Source organism: Coffea arabica, chromosome 2c, assembly GCF_036785885.1.
Source record: "Coffea arabica cultivar ET-39 chromosome 2c, Coffea Arabica ET-39 HiFi, whole genome shotgun sequence".
NCBI classification, from domain to species: Eukaryota; Viridiplantae; Streptophyta; class Magnoliopsida; order Gentianales; family Rubiaceae; genus Coffea; species Coffea arabica.
Genome location: NC_092312.1, coordinates 18,954,526 through 18,969,893, shown reverse-complemented (window position 1 = coordinate 18,969,893; position 15,368 = coordinate 18,954,526). Strand labels below are relative to the sequence as shown.

Genomic DNA, 15,368 nt, shown 5'->3' with positions numbered 1-15,368 from the left:
AGAAAGTGGAACGAAGTCGTTTGGAAGAGTTAATTACACATGCATTATTTATTTATTTATCTATCTATTTTATTCTTTGGCAACGCTGGCATTATTAGTCGAACCGGCAACCGGCAACCGGCAAGGACATTTGCTCCTCCAGTTTCGCCAAAATGGCTCTTTCAGTATTCTGCCGAAAGTGGAGATTCTGTTCTCTACCACCACCACCACCTCCACCAGTGGTACCATGCCGGAGTTTTCGATCGGACGCAGCTCTTGAAGCCCTATCCAAGGCCTCCGAAGCCAAAACCCCAAACGTCCTCGTCCTCTATAACTATCCTTCCTTCTCCGGTGCCTTCTCCGCACTCTTCGCACATCTCTACCACTCCCGCCTCAATCTGCCTTGCCTCATTCTGCCTTCCTCGTCCGCCATTCCCTTCCGGTAAAACTAATACTACTATACTCGCACTCCCTCCATGTTGACTTTTTTATGCCAAACAACTCGAACGCAAAAAAAAAAAAAAAAAAAAAGAAAAATTGGTTAATATGTCTTGTATTTTTCAGTAATCATTTTTTTATATACAGGGTGGAAGATGTGTGCATTCAAGGACTTAAAGAGTGCTACTTTCTTGATTTTCTTGGCCCAAAAGGTTTTGCTTTAGAGCTTTTCAAGCAAACATCTTGCAAGTATGTCTTTTTTTCTGTTTTCCTTTTCTTTCAATTCGAGTTCTTTTTTGCGAAGAAATTTCCTGAAAATATAAGTTGAGTCTAATTGTTGTTTTAATTAGGGTAATAGGATTTGATCATCGTAAGTCGACGTTGGCGAAGATTCCTGCTCCTAAGGAAAATTTGAATGAGAACCTTGCGTTACATGTCAATCTTGAGAAGAGTAGCTCCTTTGCTGTCTATGAATATTTCTCTTCTAAGCTTTCAGAAATTGTCTCGGATGATGTAAGTATTACTGCTTTGCAGTATTATGTTTATATACTTGTCTTTTTACGTAGATTTTTTGACACAGTAGTTTGGATAAAATAATAGGAGAACAGTATAGGTCTGACAGATCCTAAAGACCGAGAGCGTGTGGAATTGGTTCTCAAGTACATTGAAGATGGAGATCTTCGTAGATGGAGTTTGCCAGACAGCGAAACATTTAATGTTGGTATTCGTGAATGGCGCTCGAAGCTCAACTGCATCACTAATCCACAGATGTATAAGCAGGTTTGACTTAGAAGTGACTCAAATTGTTGTAAAGTTTGCAATTATTGTTGGTTTCCCATTCTCTGGGTAGCTCAGAGTTCAAAGTTAATCTTATTTGGGGGGTTACACACTGACACTGGCTTTTGAGGTCATTGCCTAGTGGTGAATAGGACTTAGCGGGAGCCTTCAGATACTCAAGTCTGCTAATTTTTTGTATTACATTGAGAACAAGTTGGTTTTTGTCTGATTTTATGTGGGTTTCTCATCATTTCTGTCAAAAGAAGAAATCTAAGGCCCCGTTTGGATTGCGATTTTCCTCAGAAAAATTACTACATTTTCCGTGAACACATTTCCCTATCACCTTTTTATCACATATACCAAATCGCTACAGTAATTTTTCTACAAAAAATCCAGAAAAATAAGTGCCATAACCTTTCTCTTGGTAGCCATGTGCATCTTCCTTTCATTAAGGCACCGTTTGGTTTGAAGGAATGGAAGGGAAAGGAAAGGAAAGGAAAGGAAAGGGTATTAATGGAAAGTGGTTTCCATCTATCTTGTTTGGATTAAGTATGAGAGGAAAAGAAAGGAATACTAAATTTTTGTTTGGATTGAAGAAGGAAAAGGAAGGAAATGAAAAGATCAAGTGTTAATTTACTGGAACATAGGGAAAAATAATCTTTTAAAAAAATTAAAATTATTTCAATTCAATTTATTTCAAACTAATCAGGATTGAAGTATATGCTTTCTGCATTGTGTGTTCCTTTATGCATCAAATTCAGCAGGTTTAAATTTTTCTTCAAAAGTTTAACTTAGTCATACCAATTCTCTTTCTGTGACAGTTGATGGAGATGAGTGCCATGGATATAATTGCTGGAGGCATCTCCTCTGTGTCTACTCGACAGATTGCTGCAAACAAATTGTTGGATAAGGTTTTCAAAGTTCGGTTGGGCAGAGGCTTGTATGGGGAATGCCTGGTAAAAATAAAGTTATCATCCTTCAGGATCATGATTGCTTCTTTTTTGCCTCAAAAGCTTTGGAATAAGAGTCTTGATGAAATATGATATTTGTTATTTGTCTGACAAAAATGATGGATCTTACCTAAGAATTATAATAAAGCACAATTACCTGCATCATAGCCATGTTCTTCACATATACTTTCATAGTGGAGATTTTGGAAAAGTGCATGTCGCTGGATTTTTACTCTGTGAGCATGAGCACAATTTTCTAACTTCTGCTAGCAGAGAAAATCGCTCTTCAGAAATGTTTGTAGATTTATTTATTTGATTTGTTTTCTGGTAATTTATGTACACTTTTTAACTCCTTTATTTTTTTTAGGGGGTCAGACTTTATGGTAGTTCAGATTTAATTGATGAGGTTGGCAAGGAACTTAGCAGAAGAAGTGCTGTGGCTGGACTAAGGTAGTATCTTAGTAAAGTCTTCTTTTCATTCATTTTTATTGTTTCTGGTCTAACAAGCTAAATGCAGAGTGTTTGATTTACTTTGTTAGTCGTTTTCTGGTATATCACGCTAGTATTGAGGTTTTTGAAGTATTCCTGGTTTATGAAACTGCCCTGTGGTTTGAAAACTATTCCTTACGGTGTTTAATTTTATCATAGGAAAAAACCTTGTCTAGCAGGACTAGTTAAGGAATGGTGGTGTAATTGTAGTGTGCACATACACTATCAATTCTTGTTCTCTATTCTGATCTGGATCTTTGGTGTTGATTCAGGTCTATAGGAGCTGTTGTTTACATGCAACGAAACAATCTTAAAATGTGTTTGAGGAGCATGGATGTCAATACTGATACTTCCGAAATTTCTAAGGTGTGCTTGGTGATTGTAAAAAACTTAGACTGCTGGTTGTCTTGTGAAATACTCCTCTGAAGCTTCTTTGTATTTTCAAATATGAAGGCTTGTGGTGGAGGTGGCTCTCCAGGTTCCAGCTCCTTCATCATCCGGATGGATGAATATAACAAATGGCTCTCATCATGCTCATCCTGAGCGCATTAACGTACAGAGATGAATTTTCATCCTGTAATATAAATATTTATTTTCCAAATCCCAAACTAGGCTTAAAGAAGTTGAATGACATTGTTGGAAGGAAATGGCTGTACAATTAGTCGAACCAGCAACCGGCAAGGACATTTCCTCATGAAGCTTAGCCCAATGGCTCTCTCATTGTTCTTCCTTCCACTGTCCCCCACGACCACCAGTGCTACCATGTCGGAGTTCTACATCGTAGGCCAAAACCCCACATGTCGTCATCTTCTACAGCTATCCTTCTCCTCACTCTTTGCACACCTCTACCACTCCCGCCTCAATCTCCCTTGCCTCAGTTTGCCTTTCTATTCCACCATTCCCTTCTGGTAAGACTAATACTACTATATTCACATTTCCTCCAAGTTGATTTTATTGTCCCAAAAAAAATGAAAAAAAAAAAAGGCTAGCATGTTTAGCAGTAATATATTTCACTAATCAGTTTCTTTCATATAGTGTGGAAGATGTTTGCATTGAAGGACTTAAAAGAGTGTTACTTTCTTGATTTTCTTGGACCAAAAGGTTTTGCTTTAGAGCTTTTCAACATTTCCAAAGCTTTTCTTGGACCAAAAGGATTTTTGGCATAGAAGTTGCATAAGAATAGGATATCATAATACATCAAAGCAGCTGATTGACATATTTTTCCTACTTAATTGGGATTGCTATGGGCTTTGAGATTTCTTGGAGGTTTAGCATCAGAATGTTGAAGAAATAGTTGTGTACTAAATGTAAGATACCTAAAGTCCTCTGTGTTAATGAAAAATCCAATGAGGCTACAAATGCAGATGATGTGTATAATCACTTATGCATTAGTGCACTGGACAACCTTCAATTGAGGCCTTTGGCTGTTGGACATGCTGCCAATTCACAGTATTCCCCATTTGTACCCCACCAAGTCACTCCTTTATTGTCCATTCCGAGTGTGAAGTATAGCAGCATGCCCATGAAATCTATACCAGCATCCAGAGCTGCTGAAAGAATGTAATTGTACCTTTGCCACCACTGCTTTCGGTAATGGAAGACAAAATAGTTGAAAATGATCCCTACTATGATCTAGGCATTGTAATTTAATCGTGTTGCTGGTGGGATGGCACCTCCTCCTCCCAGAAGGACTGGAAGGTTAATTAGAGGAATCCAAGAATGCTTTGGAAATGCCTTGTGGAAGAGCCAAACTATAGTAGATCCCAGGGCCCCTCGAAGAAAAAACCAATTCATTTCAGTGTAGTTTCCTAGAGTTCCAAAAATCCTTTTAGGTCCAACCAAACCCTCTATGACAGATGCATCAAAGAACGCCCTATCTCCAGGGTATGTCCATGGACTATCTGGTGGAAGGAGGTCATCCTGGCAGATGTTCTCAATGGGGTGCAGCTGCCACCATGCCACAGATATGTTGATAGTGCTGCTATAATTGTTCCTATGAACTGGATCCACCCAAGAAAGAATTATAAAACCTGATGGTAATATTTCTGTAAAATATGATTTTCACTGCCAACGAAACAGCTTTTGCTACAGAACTCCTTGTTCTTGCATGTTCGCCTGGGCAGAGGGTTGTATGGGGAATGCATGGTGAAAACAAAGCTATCTTCCTTCAGTATTTGATTGCTGCATTTTATTGTCAACAGTATTTGTAATGCAAATCTTGATTAATTTGATATCTGTTATTTTTCTGACAAAATTGATGGATCTTCCCTAGAAATTATGGAAGTTATCTGCATCATAGTCTTTTTCCTCACATATACTCTCATACTGGAGATGTTGGGAAAGTAAATTTTGTTAGCTGTCTACTGGTGCACATAAACATAATCTTTTGCCTTCTGCTAGCAGAAAAAGTCTCCTTGCTTTTAGTCTTGCTGCATTGAGAAGGAATTGACAATTCTAATTTGTTCTCTTTACCTCAATCTCTTCCTATCTGTTACTATGTCATTTAAATTGCTTTTTAAAGATTGATTTTATAGTCCTGTTAGAGCTTTTATTTGTTAGAGAATGAATTTCAGTCATTGATCAAATCTCCATGTTAACAGGGCAATGGAAATGTGGTGTAGCTGCTCCCCTACTTTGACATATATACCGTAGTTCAATAAGTCACATCAATTGTTTGTGAAATGTCTTAGTTGAATGGCAATTGAAAATGCATGCCTAACCCTATGTCAACAATTGTCTCTTAGAAACTTTTGACATAGATGTTGCAGATTCTATTTTGATTGCAGAGTGTTGACCAAAAGAATATGACATCTTAAAGTCAAAGCAACTGAATAACATAATTCTCCTACTAAATAAGAATTGATGTGGCCTTTGACATTTCTTGGAGGATGTTTAACATCAGAGTGTTGAATAAATAGCTTGTGTACAAAATATTAGATATCTAAGGTCTTCTTTGTAAATGAAGAATCCAACCATCCACGTAGTGTGTTCTGCAAATTTTCGAGACCACAAGCAGCGATGATGTTTGTAATCATTTATCCATTAGCGCACTGGACAACCATCAACAGTTATGCCTTTGGCTGTTGGACATGTTGCCAAATCACACTGTTCCCCCTTTGTGCCCCACCAAGTAACTTCTCTATTCTCCATTCCCACTGTGAAGTATAGCAGCACAGCCATGAAAGCTACACCAGCATCCAGAGCTGCTGAAAGAATGTAATTGTACCTTTGCCACCACTGCTTTCGGTAACGGAAGACAAAAAAGTTGAAAATGGTTCCGACTATGATCCAGGCATTGTAATTTAATGGTGTTGCTGGGGGCATGGCACCTGTTGCTCCCAAAAGGACTGGGAGGTTAATTAGAGGAATCCAAGACTGCTTTGGAAATGCCTTGTGGAAGAGCCAAACTATAATAGGTCCCAGGGCCCCTCCAAGAAAAAACCAATTCATTTCAGTGTAGTTTCCTAGAGTTCCAAAAATCCTTTTAGGTCCAACCAAACCCCATATGACAGATGCATCAAAGAACACCCGGTCTCCAGGGCATGTCCATGGACTATCTTGTGGAAGGAGGTCATCCTGGCAGATGTTCTTAATGGAGTGCAGCAGCCACCACGCCACAGATACGTTGATGGTGCCTGCTACAATTGTTCCTATGAACTGGATTCACCCAAGAGGAAATAAGATATCCTGATGTTAATACCACCTTAAGTATGATTCAAAAGAAAATTTGAACAGTTTTGCTACAGAATTCCTTGTTCTAGTATGTTTTCTGAGATGACTAGCTGTGTAATTATTACTTCTGATCCTAGTGTACATTTTGTTTTTTCATTAAAGCAAAGCAGCACTTTCTTTGTTTATACATGCCGTATTTGTGTGATTTATAGATGCTATTTTCATTGGTAGTCTTATCAATTTTCTTTGTGCCACCCGTCTGTTTGGGTTCAAAATCCTTAAAAAGGTTTATTTCCTTTAAGCATCTTTGAGATGAAATGATCTCTGCCCTTAGTCCTAGTTTTGAATAAGGTTTATTAGTTCCAAAAGTCATTGACATCTTAATTAAATTAAGTATGCCCTTTGACAGGCATCATTAATGCCAAAAAGAAGATTGACATACATGAAGTTTCCAGGCATGTCTTTAGTAGCAGTTGCATCCCATAGACTTTATTATACCGTAGGCATATTTGGAAGATTACAATACCCTCTGTTAAGTATTGGCATATTGATAATTAGGGTTTGAATACAGAAAGTCAGTAACCTCATAAACATAGACCCCCTTAGGCTTACATGTGAGCAAATATCAGGCTCTTTGCTCAGAATTATGAACAGTGTCAGAAAGGGAGATGACTGTCAATAAAACATAGCGACAGAATTACATGGGAGATCGCTATAACTTTATAAACTTTAAGGGGTGGTACTTCAAAGTAAATTATGGGGGCAAAAGTGACCTATGCATCTAAGTGAACTGAAAGCTTCTCTAGGTCTGTATTAGTTACAAGAGCATGTCAAAAGTACTTAGTAGACCTCAAGATGTTCATTGGGACTAACTACACTATGGAGAAACAGAGTCCTCAGTTTGTTAATCATATGGCATTGCAAAAGTACTCTAGCTATGATCATGATGTGCTTTCATTTGGATGATAGAGCTTTAATTGTAGCATTCTTGCTAAGAATGTAAATGTAATCTACCTGGACTAGAAACATTGATCGCGGGGGAATCTTCATGTAGTGGCCCAGCTTGAAATCGCTGAGGAATGAGACTGCCTGGGCCATGCTCATGTAACCATAAACTTTAAAGCAAACATTGGCAATCGGTCTTCCTGGATATATTATACCCATTATGTACTCTGTGATTATGTTCAGGCCTGGAGTCTGCAAATCAATCTCTACAATGTCAGCAGGATACAATGATCTGTAAAGCAAACCAAGATTTTTTTTCTTTTATATTACCTGGTTTGTGGTGGCAGTTATGATGCTGATTGGAAGTGTGAAGACAAAGGCCAAGACACTGGCAAAGAGGAGACCCCACCATGGCATCTGAACTTGTTTGTTCAAGAAAATGCAGAGTATTAGCGAGACTAATATTGTTATAACGAGCAAGACGTGAAACCACCATGAAGGTATGTCCTTGTATCTTCTCATTAGTCTTGTGTGTATATCCTCCTTTTCTTTGTACGAAGCACGGAATCTTTCATAAATTTCCCTGCAGTATGTATGGTTAAGTTTCAGTATTTTCCCAACATTGTTGAAATAACAATATAGTAACAAATCAATTTGAATGAAATGTTTTCAACACATTGAATTCTCTGTTCTAAAGGAATATTTGCTGCAAAATTTTAATCAAAAGAGTGAGTTGTACCATTTCATATTTATTGGATTCTGCGTCAATGCCAAAATAAGATACTTAGGTAAAAGGTGGTATGAATTTGAAATTCGCCACTATAGTTTCACCATTCTGATTAAAAATCTTTTGAAACCAGAACTCCAAAAATTTAAAGTTGCTCTTGAAGATAAGGCAAAAACAAGTTTAGACAAAGAAACAGTTAAAGGCTCGGAAAGTCATTTTTGAAAGAATGGAAAATGTATCTAAATGAATCTTCTTTGCAAGTGGTATATTGATATATTAGACTAGGAAAAGGGTGTTAATGAAAGGAAAATAAAAGAGGGGTTCAGGCTTAGTATTACCTTCCATAAAAGAAGCCCACATGTGTAAGAGTGGATGCGATAGTGGCAAAACCAAAACCATAAGTTAGAGCAAAGAACATGCTCAGATGTATCCTTCCTTGCTCCTCATACTTGTTCAAATCGAGCTCAAAGTTGTCATTTACTATCGCTACTATGTCATACTTTTGACCTTTGGCTGTGAACAAGTGTGATGAGAAAATGGGAAATCTTTTAGCACTGTACAAGTCAAGGCCCCAGTAGGCAACGGGGATGAATATGTAGAGTATCAACACATACCCCACGAGAACGTTGACAATGGAAAAGAAAGGGCTAATTAGGGGGCTGAACAGGAAGGATGCAACAACAGACCAATCCAGTGTTAATGCTCCTATACCAAGGCCCCTCATGCCAGAACCTATTTGCTGGGCAGTGACTGACTTGGAGAATACCCAACAGACCCATGAGATGCTGGAGAGTGTTGTGAAGAGGTATCCCGGGAACAGGTACCAAGAAAAGCTGCAGATCAGTGCAACTAGGAAGAATTTTGCCCTCGTCACGCGCTGCTCATCTTTTTCATGCAAGGCCCTGCAAAAGAAAAATGAATGTTATTTAACTTGTTTCAGAAAAAGAATTGAATTGTGTAGATTGTGAAAATGTTGTTGAGACGCAGTCAAGACAAAATGAAAATAGGGAGATACATTGCCGGTTATAAAATGAGTTAATTTGTGGTATCTGTCAACAACTAGTGCTTGAACAATCTCGGATGCGGTTTACGATGAGGTGAATATTTGGTTTGTACTACTCCCTGTAATTGCTGTAAATGCCCAGCATATTTGCTTATCCGTTTTCCCGCTAGCGCAGAAATGATGATGTTAATTTGGCGATAAGAACTACTCGTTGCAACAATTATTATGTGATGTATTGTGGTTTCTCGTGCTGTAGGCTTGTGGCCAGCCATAGATGCCTCTCAGCTAGCTCATAGTACGCTGCACCTCTTAAATCATCCAGACAATTTGGTGCAATCAGCAAAGAGATATGGTTCTCTGGGCACTACAGAGCCCTAGACAGATGGGATTGATTCAAAGTTTTTCATTTCTGTCAACAGATGGGAAGTTCAAATGCTGAAACTGGAAAGCTCATAGAATAGAACTGCTAATTTTTATTAACCTCTTGTACTGTAGTTGATGATGTTAAGTGGAGGGAAGGTCTTCTGAATTTCTAATAAACAAAACAAAATTCTCTGACTGAGCAACCAAAGTTGTCAATACAGCAAGAACGTTGAATTGAGTGCCAATCTTTACAAAAATTTGGAGTCTTGTGCAGTTTATGCTGTCCTTGCATGCACGCACCCTCCAATACTAAACTCCAAACTTACTGAAATCCTGCCCCTTGCAGCATCGATACATTCGGCACAGACCCATCACTTCAACAAGGGATCAACTAGATGTGGTTAACTATATAGAACCGAAACTTTTTAGCAGTTTCCTGATGATATATTCCTGATGAGAAACTTCTTATAGTACAAATACAATACGATACATATTATAGCATTGTCCGTCCTTACCATTGGATAACTCACTCTAAAAGAAAGTCAAGTAAGAGCTATTCGAACCTCTAATTCTAAAGCTCCAATTTCAAAGTTTATACGTCAAGTTGTCCGATGCCCAACTCCTCTTTTTTTGTTTCTTTCTTACAATTAGTAGATATCCCAGCTTTTACTTACTTTTGACTTTTTAGTTGACGTCTAAACGTAAAGGGTCGCATCATCGCATGTGCGAGTTGGGAAACCAGATGAGATGACATGAGCAGCTTAGCTGTAAAATGGGAACATGCGGCTGGGAGTCGCACGTGACGGCCGATGAGACCGTCACGTCAAAATCTCATAATCCAAAGGCCTTTTTCCAAATGTTGCCGTTTGGAAAAAAAAAAAGGGATAATTGCAGAAACCTCCCCTGAGGTTTCTGACACTTTCACTGACATCCCCTGAGGTTCTCAAAATTTCACTTACCTCCCTTGCTTTTGATTTTGTGGTAACAATCCAGTCCAAATCAGATTAAAATATTATTTTCATGTGTGAGAAGGTATTTTTATTCCATAGCTACCCTTTGCAGAAGTTGTATTAGTAGAAGATTCAAAGAAGAATAAATGATTTGGACTAATTAGTAAAGTTGAGGGGGGGTAAGTGCAATACAAAAAATTGCATGCACCAGATGTGCCATGCAACAGTTATTTGGCAGATTTTGCAACGGCTAGCTGCAAATTGCAACGGCCAGAAGGTTTGCTGTTTCAATAGCAATAGCATATAAAGCAAAGCAACTTAACTACCTCTGAGGTTTCAAACTATTAACATTCTTTGCTACTAATTTGGAGTGATAACAAGTGCATTTGCTGTGCTACAATTAGAGCTCTGAGTAAAAAGTTTTAGCTGCAACCATGGCCTCTTCAAGCCATAGGGGAGAATCATGGAATTCACCTACATCTTTCTCCATTAAAAACAGGTTTTGCCGCTGTAATCGCAAAGCAACCGTAGTGATATCAGAGAGTGAAAGGAATCCAGACAAGTTGTATTTCTATTGAGAAATTTCCAACTTTGTGATGAATTTTAAAAAAATTCTACAAAAGGGGTGATTTTGGGTTTAATTTCCGTCAGGGGGGTCTTCGCATTTGTGAAATACGAGCTCAATGAGCTCGCATTTCACAAATGCGAGCTTACAAGAGCTCGCATTCGTGGAATGCGAGCTCTGGTTATTGAGCTCGCATTCCACGAATGCGAGCTCTTCTCAATTTTTTTTTTCCTTTTTTAAGAGCTAGGGAATTATTTCTAGGAAGCAAATGCGAGCTCTTATCTTTTTTATTTTGGTATTTTTTGAGAGGTAGGGAATTATTTGCAGAAAGCTTCTAATTTTTGTTTTAAAAAATGTTGCAAATATTTAAAATTTTGCAAATAGCTCGCATTTGTTAAATTTGACCTGCAAAAATTGTATTTAACTTTTTTGTTAGATTTCGCATTTATAAGTATGACTTGTAGAAAATTAGATTCAAATTTAGATGTATTAGGGTTTTAAAAATATTATATAAGTGATAAAAATTTTATAAATTGTAAAAATAAAATCAAATTTAAATAATTAAATGTTATATTTGCATAAGAAATAATACAATAATCATAATAATGATAATACAATAATATTGGTGTAATAAAACTGCCATTAATTTAAATATTTACTTATAATGCCCAAAGAGCCTAATTACCAATTTTTTCTTCTCGCGCTCAAATATAACATTAACCCGCATGCGAGCTAACCTTGAAATAGAAAAAACACAGAATCCCGCTTGCGGGTTTCAGGAGTATTCGGATATTCTCATATGCACCTATGCAAATCGAACCAACCGGATATCTTATCCGTATCCCATTTTTTTAAATAAAAATCTTATAAATTTGAAAAATAAAATCAAATTTAGATGTATTAGGGTTTTAAAAATATTATATAAGTGATAAAAACTTTATAAATTGTAAAAATAAAATCAAATTTAAATAATTAAATGTTATATTTGCATAAGAAATAATACAATAATCATGTATCAGGAATCAAGTTTCTATTATTGTTGTTAAGCTTAATTAATCATATCAGATGCCATTATGTAACTAAACGGTAGTAATTAACCCCAACTACTTGGAATATATCTGTAATTTTGGCCCTGATGACGTCAGAAAAGGGGCCCAATTTTTTATCAAGGGAGGTAAGTGAAATTTTGAGAACCTCAGGGGATGTCAGTAAAAGCGTCAGAAACCTCAGGGGAGGTTTCTGAAATTATCCCAAAAAAAAAAAAGGCCTTTTTCCAAATCGCATTATTGGATGAGAGACACTACTACTGTGTCAGGCGTGCAATCCAACATGTCGGCCTGCATTTCGCTAGACTAGGGTCATATCCTTGTTTGGTTTGTAATTTTTCCTTAAAAAAATTTTAGATTTTTCTTAATTACATTTTTATCTATCTCATACACATAAAATTACTATAATACATCATTCTATAAAAGTTTCAAAAAAAAAAAAATAGCAATCTACAAGTCCTTGTAAACCATTCATTATTACTACTTAGTAAGTAATAACTAACAATAGTGATTTGATCTAACAATAGTGATGTCATTTATTATAAATAGTATATTTTTCAACTAATTTCTTTAAATATTTTCGATCACTTTTCATTTCATCATATTACAACAAAAAGAAGCACTGGAGAGTGTTAAATAAATAAATAAATGGTACGAAGGTATGACTAGACAAATGCTAAAATGATATATGTTAGGTAAATATTATTAGGTCAAGTGAGTCCTAGTGATATACCTTGATCTTCAAACAAGCAACTTGGTGTTACTCAAAAACTTCAAAGAATTCAAGCCTGTTTAATAACGACTTCCTCAATGCATGATTTTGTAATTAAGGTTGCCGACTTCTTTTTGGTGGAGAAAGAGCACAAAAATGAAAAGAATTCATCGTGCTTCTTGGCAGCTTTTCTTCTTGCTGATTGATGGAACGAAGGAAAGTCCAATTTGGTTGGGGCGGGCAAAAAGTGATTATTAAAAGCTTCAGGGCAGGTCTCAGGACTAAGGTAGGGAATGATGGAGCAATCAATTAATAATTCAACAGTTGCAGCGCAGCCGGACAGGAGCCGCGAAAGCGGGGCGGGGCGGAGCGGAAAATACAACTTACCGGAACAGTGAAACTTGCACGAGGGTGTTGGGCCACCACATGTGGGCTGGCTCCACCACATATTTCCTCAGCAGTCCAGCCCACCCATATCCTAGTACCTGCGGATTCCATCCCACATCATTAGATTTATTAGATTTAGTAAATGATATCTTACCTAATCAATTAATCACCAATTCGTATGTAGAAACTGAGAAGAAAAATGGATTCTGAAAGCATGTGTTAGGTGTCAAATTGCTTCACTCGAGTCGAGATACTTAAAACTAAGACACAAAAGCAGGAAAGGAAATCCCAAAAAGAAGAAGAAGAAAAGAAGATAACTTTTGCATGAAATCAAAAAAAAAAAATTTTTGGGAAGATTAGCAAATTGTCTATGTTCAAATTCGAGTCAGACAAGTTAGTTTGTCCGAACCAATTAAGTTGTCGGCAGTTGGGACAAGATTTTGGCTGAGAAATCAAGAAAAAGATTTCTACACCATATACATGATACGAGACAGACATATATGGAGAGGCGAGTACAGGTTACCTGCGTGGTGATAATGAGTAGCCAACCAGCCAAAAAGGATATCTTCCTCTTGTAAAAGGCTATGATAATATTGATAATGCCAACCGCATAAGCTGAACCATTCCCAAAAGCGGCACCAGCATTAGCAAAGATGGTGATGAGGACATGCTCCTTCATGTTAAATGGCCCCGGGTTGAACGAGAACAACCTCTGCCCAAACCCCGGTAAACGGAACTTTTTTTCCGGTAAGACTGCCGCCATGAAGTGTCCAATAGGCAGACTGGCCACCTGGACCGTAATCTGGGATATGATCAGCGGCTCTGTCCTGTAAGAGAAGAACTGGTTGAGAAACGATAGCAGGGCACATGATAGCAGGCCCAACAACCACATCCGGAAGGTCCATACGGGTAGGGTCGGGTCGTCATAGTTGCTCACGGTTAGCCGGACTTCTTCAATGGGCGAGTCATCCTCGTCTTCATATTTTTGGTGGTGGTCGTCGGTGGTGGTGGTGGTGTTTAGTGATTCCACCTCCAAAGTTCCCATGGGTGGGAGATCGAACTACAGAAATGTGAGGAGGAGGATTCGGGACTGGAAAGAAGGGATGGGTTTTTTCTTTACCACCTCACCCCTATTTAATGTATATCATGCATGTGGTACGGGGTGGTAAATACAAGGGCGTGGATACAGGGAGGTAAGAAAAGGAGGACAAGATTATACAGCTCTAGTGGGAGGATGTACAGATTATTAAATCTTTGGCCATTTGTTCATTGGTACGTACGACAAAAGAATTCTTAATTCAGCCATCTTGAATATTAAGACGAGATATTTAATGTCCGACTCTTAGGGATATTTCTCACCAGCCATGCAACCAATTGGAGCATTAATATAATTAAATTTTAGCACTTGGAATGTAATTGGTGCAGGGTGTGAGAAGAATGGGTTGTGTGGTTTGAGGAAAAGAAGGTAAATGAGAGATATCAAATTCGAGCAATTTGGTGCAGATAGAGATAAAATTTCCCTAGTAAGAGATATGAATTGTATATATTAAAAAAATTATTAATATAATTAATTTTTAATACTTGTCATGTAATTGGTGTAGGGTGGGGAGGGATGGATTGGATGATTCGAAAGAGGGAATATAAGTGAAAAATTCCGAATTTAAGCAATTTGGTGCAGATGGAGATAAAATTTCCCTAGTTTAGCTACTAATAGATGTGAATTCTTTATATTAAATTTTTTTTTCCTTTTTTTATAATGTAAGTAGGAGAGTTCGAATCTAGGACCTCTCACCTACACTCACTATTCTTGAACCACAAATCCATATGAATTGTTTATATAAGAGATTTTTTTCTTTCTTTTTTTTTTATAGTATAAATGGAAGAGTTCAAACATGGGATCTTTCACATAAACTCTTTCTCTCCGAACCCTCCAATCCATTCCTCCCTCATTTATAAAAAAAAAAAAAAAAAATTTTTTGATTGCATCTGTGAGATGCAGACACTTTCTATATTCACAATTTACAGCTGCTGTGGATATGTTGAATCTTCCCACCATTAACCTGAGCTAGTTTTCAAATATTGAAATGTCGCTAACATCTGAATAGAATCAGCAAGTAACAGCTCTAGCTCAAGACGTCTCTTAAGAATGTACGTGGGTCTTTAATTATCAAGTGCTGTCGAAATTAAGCACTCGAGGTCATGTTTGTCATCTTGACTCGAGTGATGGAGTAAGGCGCGTGGGTCCTTAATTATCAAGCGCCGTTGAAATTAAGTACTCGAGCTCATGGTTGCCATCTTCACTCGAGTGCGTAAAGAAAAAAAACACAATAATTTTTCATCCAAGGTTAAGTTGAAAAGAATCTGC

The 15,368-nt window shown here is 37.5% G+C and overlaps 2 protein-coding genes across 4 annotated transcripts; one reads left to right on the top strand and one right to left on the bottom strand.

The window, feature by feature from the left end:
• Positions 1-36: 36 nt before the first annotated feature.
• LOC113726569 (uncharacterized) lies at positions 37-9,095 on the top strand. 3 transcript variants are annotated; one of them, XR_003457541.2, is made up of 9 exons: positions 91-421; positions 565-666; positions 768-930; positions 1,018-1,197; positions 2,016-2,150; positions 2,512-2,594; positions 2,906-2,999; positions 3,087-3,541; positions 5,234-9,095. XR_003457541.2 is itself a non-coding variant. In XM_027250357.2 (8 exons), the coding sequence occupies exons 1-8, from the start codon at positions 153-155 to the stop codon at positions 3,174-3,176; spliced, it is 1,116 nt and encodes a 371-aa protein (XP_027106158.2). In that variant the 5' UTR covers positions 37-152; the 3' UTR covers positions 3,177-9,095. The 3 variants fall into 3 exon arrangements, 1 of the variants encoding a protein (XP_027106158.2); XR_003457539.2 differs by having other exon boundaries at positions 3,669-9,095; XM_027250357.2 differs by having other exon boundaries at positions 37-421; positions 3,087-9,095.
• LOC113726568 (oligopeptide transporter 4-like) lies at positions 5,483-14,148 on the bottom strand. The gene is made up of 6 exons (XM_027250356.2): positions 13,527-14,148; positions 13,004-13,101; positions 8,316-8,879; positions 7,581-7,833; positions 7,320-7,502; positions 5,483-6,290 (listed from the first exon to the last, which is right to left on the bottom strand). Exons 1-6 carry the CDS (start codon positions 14,046-14,048, stop codon positions 5,676-5,678), a joined length of 2,235 nt encoding a protein of 744 aa, XP_027106157.1. The 5' UTR covers positions 14,049-14,148; the 3' UTR covers positions 5,483-5,675.
• Positions 14,149-15,368: the final 1,220 nt, after the last annotated feature.